Here is a 10,409-nt window from a genome sequence, read left to right as displayed (position 1 = left end):
GTAACTTGTAAGTATTGCTCACTTAAGAGTAGAGTCCTATAAAAAGACACTTTCGCAGGTAGGGATTAAGAATGTGAGGGAGGACAACAGCAAATCACATCTCGCGCGTTTGATTAAAACGACATTCAAACTGGGGGCTTTGGCTTTTCTATTACAACTTTATTAGCTCCATTAGAAAGCCACGTAACACCAGTTACAGCTAGTTGAAATTAAACACCGTGCACTTCTCAGTGGAAACCAAGAATCCCAAATATATGCCCATGCAAGCTCCCATTATATTCTTCCATTTGGTCTCATTCTTTCTACAACGTCGGCTAAGCGGCAATGTTTTTCTTTTTAAATGTAAATGTGAAAAAATGGGAACTCGATGTTGGGGTCTTGCATGCCATGGTGACACTGGTACTTATGCAGCAAGTGAGCCGTACATCATCGTAATCATACCAAACATTTTGGGAAGGGCAAACAACTAACCGTGCTGTGCGCAACAAAAAACACATACGTCGGTGAAGAAGCTAGCTATCGAATTCAAGAAAACTTGAAGCTGGACTTTTGAAACGCTACTGGACGATTTCGAAGACGACGAGGTCTTGGTGCAACTTTTCATGGGAAGCAAGTCCTGGAGTAATTAAGGATTCAAGATATGTTTGACGTATTTGATTAATCGTTTAAGGTTTAAACACTCGTGGTCATTTCCAAAAAATATTGGATGCATACGAGAATAATAGTGAGGATCGAGTAGACATATCTGTCATAATCAGAGCTCTATAACGTATACCTTCATGGCCATATTAATCTGATTTAGGAGAAGAGAAGACGGAGGAGGCCATAGTCATATAGAAATTCATACAGGATCGAGTAGATATATCTCTCTCCTAAATTAGTGTACGTATGTGACTTAAATTCACCTCGATCTATAACGTATACATTTGTTCTCAGTCTCAGGCTGATCTAGTTAAGTTGTAAATATTATTATTTTGGGGCAGCAATCCACAGATGCAGGCTAGGCTAGCTGGTTCTGCCAACAGCAGACTCTCTATATATGCATGGGGTCCAATTTCTTTACGTTTTGTTTAAAAGACGTACAAATAAATATATCCTCAGCTTTACAGGATATCATGGAAGGGTCGCTATTATTAATTCCATAACAAGTGAAGCAGAGAGTGTGAGGGAGTCGGCGCCCAGAAATTGCAGAGTTAATTTAGGAAACCATTTGAAAAGCACAAATTCAAAGACAGCAAAGCAATCTTTTCACTGTTACAAGATCAAAATGCCATAAATTAACTTTGTATTCTTGGTCTGGGGTTGCTAAACCCAGCATTAACTTTGTATACATATTATTGGTATCCAGCACTAAGAAGCTTTTGAGAGTTTGGTCGAGACTTTATTGGTCCAGCATTAAGAAACTCTGGTAAAAGCTATGTACCGGGCACAGACTGCTCTCTAATACCCAGCAACAAGGCTTAACTCTCAAAGTTGTTACCTTTGTAGCTTTTTGTTCTCTGTATCTCTTACCCAGCAACTAGAATGCTTTTCCTTTCTCAACTTTCTAGCTCTCTCTCTCTCTCGCGCTCTCGTCGGGTACCTCTTTGGCATCAGTCCTGTTCCTTTGTTTGTGACTATTCAAGACTCTCAAAGGTAAAAGATCTCATCTAATCCAGGGGCGGATCCATTCACAGACTAGGACGGGCTCCGAGATTTTGAAGCCAAAAAAAAAAATTAGATGTATGTTTTTTATTTTTATTTTTAATTGGGGTTTGTCCAGACCATTAAGCCCAGACCCCAGTCACTCTCGCGATCTCACCCTAGTCCCGACTCGGAGACGCAGTCACGCTCTCAGTCTCTCCCACTTCCTCAGTTCCTTCTCCTCTCGTCAGTCGCCGCCTGCCTCAGCCGGCTCTCCCGAGTCCCGACTCCATCTCCGATTACACCAGGTAATCAAACCGATTCGTTGCTGATTTGATTCAGTAAAATTGGGGATTTTGTTGAAATTAGGGCTCTGATTTATAGAGGAATGCTTCTTAGTTGCTTTTTAGCTCTGGCCTCTGGGCTGGGTTTAGTCTTATTTGATGATTCACCATTGTGATTTTCAGATTTTGTGGTTTCCTACTTTCCTTGCTGGACGCCTGGACCGTTTGGGTTGTGTTTATAGGATCCTTAGGCTTTTTCCTTCTTTTTAACATTTGAGTGTTGTTTTTTTCATGGGTCACATGCCCCTTGCAAATTGAAAATTGATTACATGTTTGTTGAATGGGGAATCTGGGATACTCTAGTATATAGATTAAAACTGATTTATTGTGATGATGTTCATTTATTGCTGCTCAGTATTGATAGCTTCAGGCCAGGGCTTAAAGTTTAAGCACCTATTAGTTGGTTCAGGATCTTCCCTGAAGCATTGCCACACATTAGGTTTTAAGCTTTTTCTTATTCGATGTACTTGAAGTTTTAACATTAGGGACTAACTAGTTAGCATGTAGATTAAACCAAGTTAAGAGATGGTCTTAAATTTTGCTTCAATGATTCAGTTCAGAAAAGTTCATTTATTGCTGCACACTATGGGCTCAGGTTTTTAAGTTTAAGCACCTCATTTGTTGGTTCAGGATCTTCTCCTGAAGCATTGCTTTAGGCTTCCTTGTGTTGACAATGAATCGGTGATCAAAGACTTTGAAGCTTGTGGAACTCGTAGAGTTAGATTTAGTTAGTTTAGGCTCTTGTATTGCATTGCACGTTTATTTTGTTGTTGATTTTGTTTTTTAGTTTTGTATAGATATGCATTTAAGGGGTAAGGCTCACTACATCCCCCCTGACTAGGTGTACCTTTTTTTAAAATTAATAAAATTCTCCCGCATCGTCGAGATTCTCCATAATATATATATATATATATAAAATTTTTGTTTTGTTTAAGAAATCCAGCCCGTCCAAGGTTCCAATCCTAGATCCGCCATTGATCTAATCCTTATGCTTGGATTGAGCTAATCTTGTTGGTCTGAATAGAAACTAAGAGGTAATCTGGTGTGAGAAACTGAGAAGCCTAGTATTTATCCTTATGCTTGGATTGAGCTAATCTTATTGGTCTGAATAGAAACTAAGCGCTAATCTGGTGTGAGAAACTAAAAGCTTGTCAGTTGGCTCTAAACCAAAGTGGAGTCACCACTTGAATCTCTTATTTTACTTTTAACACCAAAGAGGCTAGGGAAAATTCTTTGAAAATAACTAAATCCCCATATTAACACGCCACTGAGCATGGTTGGCTCTAACATAAGGAGTATCACCAGAAGGCACCTTGTGAATAACATGATAAAGCTCATCCTTCTTCCACTATTACCAACTGAAGAAATCAGTTTCATTCATATCTCTAATGTTGTGTGTTTGTTTTTCAGTTAAAAAACGTCGGGCAAGCAAAACAGCTTCGAGACTGAGAGACCCAACCGCGCTACACTCGATGCCCGAGTTTACTTGAGGTAAATTCTAATTAGAATTTACCTCAAGTAAATCTGTAAAGGGGGTGAAAGAATATGCACCGTTTGCTCCATTCGATGGTCAAAAAATATAAAATAGTAGTCTTTCAATTTCGAATAGGGAGTCCATAATATTATAGATATATAGTCTGTAAATCTTATTCTTAAGTACACTTTATATTGGTAGCTTCCTTTATAAACTAATTTTGTTTCGTTTTTTCCAGATCTCTCATTAATGTGGTTGTCAAGGAGTTGGAAATTAGAGGGAGTCTGACACAGAACTTTCAGCAATATCTCTTGCACGAGGCTAATCAGCGCTTGGACCAAGCATCAGACAAATACAATCGTATGGAGGCGAGACATTTTTTGGATATGTTGAGTAAAGAGCTACCCATGTAAGCTTCCAATCATTGTTCTTTATGAATATGTGCATGAATTCGATGAATGATATGAATACAATGCTTAGAACTACCAAATATACAATGAAGTCTAATATTTTGTATTGTATGTAATTCCTATTGTATTCCGATTGCTGCTGTGATTTGATAGTTGGATGTATGATGACTTCTTGCTTTTGTTTCGGTAATAGGAGATTCAATAGTCTAGGAATGTATTGTTACTTTGAGGATAGATAGTGTTGCACTGCTGTTGAAAATTGTGTTGCAGTAACACTTCATTTTCAGAGTACTTGAAGAGAATATGAGATGTGTATAGGATTGACACAAGCACTCTCTCCACTGCACTATGTTATTTGATGTAGAAACACATGGTGGGTATGGATCATGTCCTTTTAGGTATTCTCTACTTGCACCGTCAATATTTTGATATCCAAATTCACTTACATCACTGTGCAATAATCACAACCACTACTGCTGTTAGCATTGCCTTTGGTACATTTGTGCATTCAGGAATATATGCATCACTGCAGCTTACGGCTTCCATTTTCAAGTTAATTGTAAATTTTCAATAGACTCATCTAGATGAACTCTGATTAACCTGATGGGTCGTTGATCAAATTTTTAAGTCAATTGTGAATTCTTATTAGATTCTTCTAGATGAACTATGATTATGACTATAGCAAGGATCACTGCTAAAAGAAAAAAAGGAGAGGAAGTTTTCATATTAGGATCATTGCATACTTTATATTTCTGCACAAGTTAGTAATTGATTGTGAATGACAAAATTAATGTTTTTCTCTATTATGTAAAGACGTATTCTGAAAAATATGAGAAATCATCCTTGTTTACAATATGATCGGCAGAGGACATTTACAGTGTACAATTTCTGGCAATTTTCTCAACCTTAACAGAGTTGTCCCTTGAGATATTCACTTATTGCATCGAGAATGACATTGATATGGATGAGTTTTTTGAATATCCGAAAACTAGTAATGAGGTAGAGATGGAGAGGAGAATTCAGAGTGTATTAGGAATCGATGTCGAGATTGGAGGAAGTGGAGATATTAGAGGGAAGTTTGAAAGTAAAAACATGTTTGATCTGTTGCAAGAAGGGGATGAACAGAGTCAGGGAGGAGATGGGAGTAGTGGTGGTAATGGCAGCCACGAAGGGAGTGATATTTCTACTGCTGTTGAAGAAGTCAGTGACAAATTCCGCAGTAGAAAGATGTGGAAAGATCTTCCTTTCTACTGCGGAATTTGTCACTGACTTCTTCAACAGCAGTAGAAAGATCACTCCATTCGTGACTGCCATTACCACCACTACTCTCATCTCCTCCCTGACTCTGTCCATCCCCTTCTTGCAACAGATCAAACATGTTTTTGCTTTCAAACTTCCCTCTAATATCTCCACTTCCTCCAATCTCGACATCGATTCCTAATACACTCCGAATTCTCCTTTCCATCTCCACCTCATTACTAGTTTTCGGATATTTAAAAAACTCATCCATATCAATGTCATTCTCGATGCAATAAGTGAATATCTCAAGGGACAACTCTGTTAAGGTTGAGGAAATTGCCAAAAATTGTACACTGTAAATGTCCTCTGCCGATCATACTGTAAACAAGGATGGTTTCTCATATTTTTCAGAATACGTCTGCACATAATAGAGAAAAACATTAATTTTGTCATTCACAATCAATTACTAACTTGTGCAGAAATATAAAGTATGCAATGATCCTAATGTGAAAATTTCCTCTCCTTTTTTTCTTTTAGCAGTGATTCTTGCTATAGTCATAATCATAGTTCATCTAGAAGAATCTAATAAGAATTCACAATTGACTTAAAAATTTGATCAACGACCCATCAGGTTAATCAGAGTTCATCTAGATGAGTCTATTGAAAATTTACAATTGACTTGAAAATGGAAGCCGTAAGCTGCAGTAATGCATATATTCCTGAATGTACCAAAGGCAATGCTAACAGCGGTTGTGATTATTGCACAGTGATGGCAGTGAATTTGGATATCAAAATATTGACAGTGCAAGTAGAGAATACTTAAAAGGACATGATCCATACCCCCCACGTGTTTCTACATCAAATAACATAGTGCAGTTGAGAGAGTGCTTGTGTCAATCCTATACACATCTCATATTCTCTTCAAGTACTCTGAAAATGAAGTATTACTGCAACACAATTTTCAACAGCAGTGCAACACTATCTATCCTCAAGGTAACAATACATTCCTAGACTATTGAATCTCCTATTACCGAAACAAAAGCAAGAAGTCATCATACATCCAACTATCAAATCACAGCAGAAATCGGAATACAATAGGAATTACATACAATACAAAATATTAGACATCATTGTATATTTGGTAGTTCTAAGCATTGTATTCCTATCATTCATCGAATTCATGCACATATTCATAAAGAACAAGGATTTGAAGCTTACATGGGTAGCTCTTTACTCAACATATCCAAAAAATGTCTTGCTTCTATACGATTGTATTTGTCTGATGCTTGGTCCAAGCGCTGATTAGCCTCGTGCAAGAGATATTGCTGAAAGTTCTATGCCAGATTCCCTCTAATTTCCAACTCCTTGACAACCACATTAATGAGAAATCTGGAAAAAAACAAAACAAAATTAGTTTATAAAGGAAGCTACCAACATAAAGTGTACTTAAGGATAAGATTTACAGACCATATATTCATAATATTATGGACTCCCTATTCGAAATTGAAAGACTACTATTTTATATTTTTTAACCATCAAATGGAGCAAACGGTGCATATTGTATTTTGGTGAAAAACAGAGCATCTTGTCATATTATAACAGGTTATGTTGTCTCTCCTTCCCGATCAATTCATTTTCACAATGAATTTGGTTACAGGTCTTTTCAAATTATATAATTTTCCAAAAATTTTATAACCAAAACTCTCCTTCATTATTATTGTTTGAACTTTGAATATGATCTAAATTAAGATTAAAATTGGCTTCATGCTAAATTGACAGAAGTCATCAAACAACTTACCATTACTAGCATCATAAAAAAATAATGAGACTTTGATGAGGATCTTGAGCCTTTGATCCTAGGTACATACTGTATGTTTGTATCTTCATTTTTCAGAAAAAAAAAAAACAATTGTATATACGTAAATCAATGAAACTTGGTTAGTTAACGCATAGAGATATGTAATCAAGATCGGAGATTTGGATTTAAATTTCTTCTTCTATGAGAGGATGCGAAGTCTATTGAATCTCTTATATAAACTAGGTTTTATGCCTTTCTCTTGACAATATTAGATTGTTAACAACCCTATAGAGAGGATATAAAGTAAAAAAAAGGACTGAATGACTCGCTTTAAATTGAAAGCCCTGATTTCAAGTATTTTTTAGATTACAGTTATGAGTATTGCTATAATAGTAAAAACATTTTTTTTGGTCGAAGGGATGAAACAATTAAGAAGGCACATGGCCACAACAACAGTACAAGGGACACAGGCACACAGCCCAATACAGAGATCATGATTCACACAGTCAATTGCTATAATGGTATAATGAATCTAAGAATAAGGCAGAGCTATGAGCTATCAATAATCAAACACACGTTGATTGTCTAGTCTTGACAACCATGGCTCAACTACCGCCCTTCTTCTACACGATGCAGACAATTACGTTGTAATTGTTAATGTCGATAGCTAGCAACAACGGTTATTTTTTTCAATTTGAATTCTAGATTTGTGCGTTATTCTTCTTCTTTTTTTTTTTTTTTTTTTTTTTTTTTTAATGTCTTTAATTCAGAGTAATATATGGTGGCAAGAGCTTGTGATCCAATAAAAACCAACAAGTCAACAACCAACTATATTCATGAAATAGTCATAAAAATAAAATAAAATAAAAAACTATATTCATAAAAACAATCAAATGTCACACTCCTTTTCTAAGAGCAAGTCCACCCGTAGTAAAGAAAAGTCAAGGTGTCGACTAGTCAAGTAATTGTTCACTGCCACTGGACATGAGTTTCCACCCGTTTTTTTCTTGACCATTCAAGACTGTTCATTGAGTGTTTTAACAGTTCGTTTTTACTGTTCATTGAATTATTATTTTTTTACTTTTAAAATTAAAATATATTTGATGTAAATAGATTATAATAATGGAGATTTATGGATAATTAATTTCATAATTATGCAATTTACTATTAACATTACAAACATATATAATGCATGTTAATTGTTTGCCGTAGGATCGCCCATTTAATTGAAACGAATGGCTGAGAATAATGGACCGTTAGGCCCAGATTTCAAATAGGACCAACGGCTATCTTCCACATGACAAGGCCGACCCCCTCTTTGTCGCGTAAGCAACTGGGTTCAAGCTTTTATGCTTTGCGGCGCCACGCGTCGTCACGTTGTCGTCCACTTCCCTCCTTCGGCGTGTCGTCTTCTCCAGAGATGGTGCTCACGTCACCCACGTTCAGGGCTGGGCTGAGCTGGCAGACGGGCTTGGTCGGTCATGGACTTGACTATTTTCTTGGCTTCAGTCAAGAGGGGGTGGGTTTTGCCCGGTCAATAGCCCACCGTTTGGAGCTGGTTTTCTCCCACCATCGGTCACCACATCAGTTTTTCCTAGCTGGTGATCAGTCAAGTTTCTACCGGTGGAGTTGCTCTAATAAGCATAAAGAAATACTAGAGTGGTCAAAAGTCATAATACAGCACTCCCCGTTTTCTTTTTCCTTTTGCCTTGCCCTTTCTTTCTTGTCATATGTCGTTTATTGTACTAAACTGCTGTGCAAGGCTCTAGAGTTAGGCAGCTAGGTCGATCTTTATCTATATAAATCGCGATGATATTAAAGAGAAAATTATTTAATGTATCTAATACATATGTTCTTGAAGTTTAATCTTTAATATCATTAGAACCAACACAACTATACAAGGGAGGGCAATAGTTTTACAAATTTTCCTACCTAAATATTGCGATATAAGGTGATGCAATTCCAAATAGTGAGAACTGAGAAATCACTTCTATTCAGAAGCTGAGAGCTGCAGTGCTTGCCTGCAAAACACAAGGTAACTTAAAATGGAAATCCATCAAAAATTTCATAAAGATTTGGATTCATTACCAATCACCACAAGGCATCATTTCAAAGAGCACAGGGGGTGATTGGTGCTCCTCTTACTTCGCCATTGAGAGACCTCAGATTAAACCAAACAAAGATAAACAGTGCCTTTCATTCACTAATTGAAGCAATTTCAACACCAACATTCAGAAACTTGATGCTAATTTTCTTTACTAATCTTCCAAGCACACGTAGTCTGCTTTCAAGTCTGTAATGTCTACAGTCAATATATATACACACACACACACACACACACACACACATATATATATATATGTTAAAGGAAAAGCACATTATGTGTCTTCGTCAAAGTGACTGACGGAGAGGGCATCAAGGAATTAGCGATTACCATCAATCAGCAGGAATTACGGATCAAGCATTTAATGTCATCATTGTAATTGATATTTCCGTTGTAATTCTTTCCATATTTAAAGGGACTATGAAATGAAATGAGTAGACCAATTTCCAATTCTCAATTTACTTTTACAATATATATATATATATATATATATATATATATATATATATATACAGATTCTATCCAGAGCGGAGCTCCGCTTTGAAAATTAACGTGTGAAGTTCGAGTTTTGGGTCACTTTTCGGTCGCATATCCACATCTCGACCGTTCAGTTTTTAGGTACTAGTGTATAGATCGTCTCTGCAAATTTTCAGCTAAAATGATGATCGTTAAGGCATTGATAATTGCCTTAAAGCTAGTACGGTTCAGGTTGACAGATTCAGTCCGTCCATTGGTTTAAGTGAGTTAGATACCTTAACGATAATCAATTTGGCTGAAAATTTGCAGAGATGATCTATACACTAGTACCTAAAAACTGAATGGTCGAGATGTGGATATGCGACCGAAAAGTGGACCAAAACTCGAACTTCACACGTTAATTTCAAAGCGGAGCTCCGCTCTGGATTGGATCTGTATATATATATATATATATATATATATATATATAACAGATTTGCTCACCTAAGGGACAGTTTTAAGGGACTGTGAGGGACAAATGCATCTCAACCACATGTATTAAATATAAAAACAAAAATTTTAACAACTTAAAACTGTCCATTTATTTGCAGCCGTCAGATTCACTTGTCCCTCACAGTCCCTTAAAAACAGTTCTTTAGGTGAGCAGGTCTTTATATATATATATATATAGTGGTCTTCATAAAAAATATACATGGATTGAAAGATGGGCATGGAATAATTAGATTGTATTTACATGATTTGAAATACAAGATTGTAATCAGCTGTTATCCTTTTGCTTTTTTCCTCTTTTGCTTTTCTTCTCATTCCAACACATCAAGGACAGTCATGCTACTTTGTCTTTGTTGATGACTTCCTCTTTTTTCCTATAATTCTTTGTAAAAGATGCAATAAAATTCTTAAATATTCCAAATTGTAAAGAAATTAATGTATAGGTCTACTT

At 36.4% G+C, this 10,409-nt stretch overlaps 1 protein-coding gene across 3 annotated transcripts; it reads left to right on the top strand.

Moving 5' to 3' along the window:
• The first annotated feature begins 1,138 nt into the window (after positions 1-1,138).
• On the top strand, positions 1,139-5,060 carry LOC133717427 (uncharacterized). Of its 3 annotated transcripts, none has more exons than XM_062144136.1 (3): positions 1,147-1,635; positions 1,763-1,931; positions 2,598-2,854. In XM_062144136.1, exons 1-3 carry the CDS (start codon positions 1,525-1,527, stop codon positions 2,621-2,623), a joined length of 306 nt encoding a protein of 101 aa, XP_062000120.1. In that variant the 5' UTR covers positions 1,147-1,524; the 3' UTR covers positions 2,624-2,854. The 3 variants fall into 3 exon arrangements, 1 of the variants encoding a protein (XP_062000120.1); XR_009849619.1 differs by lacking the exon at positions 2,598-2,854 and adding exons at positions 3,378-3,458; positions 3,680-5,060 and having other exon boundaries at positions 1,159-1,931; XR_009849618.1 differs by lacking the exon at positions 2,598-2,854 and adding an exon at positions 3,378-5,060 and having other exon boundaries at positions 1,139-1,931.
• The last annotated feature ends 5,349 nt before the right edge of the window (positions 5,061-10,409 follow it).

The sequence above is a fragment of the Rosa rugosa genome, chromosome 6, assembly GCF_958449725.1.
Source record: "Rosa rugosa chromosome 6, drRosRugo1.1, whole genome shotgun sequence".
In the NCBI taxonomy this organism is placed as follows: Eukaryota; Viridiplantae; Streptophyta; class Magnoliopsida; order Rosales; family Rosaceae; genus Rosa; species Rosa rugosa.
This window is presented reverse-complemented; position numbering and strand designations above follow the sequence as displayed.

Excerpts from the sequence above, each read along its gene's own strand:
- LOC133717427 (XM_062144136.1), top strand. The coding sequence starts at position 1,525 with ATGCTTTTCCTTTCTCAACTTTCTAGCTCTCTCTCTCTCTCGCGCTCT. Across the intron at positions 1,636-1,762 it reads ACTATTCAAGACTCTCAAAG|ACCATTAAGCCCAGACCCCA; the intron begins GTAAAAGATCTC and ends GGGTTTGTCCAG. Across the intron at positions 1,932-2,597 it reads TCCATCTCCGATTACACCAG|GATCTTCTCCTGAAGCATTG; the intron begins GTAATCAAACCG and ends TTGTTGGTTCAG.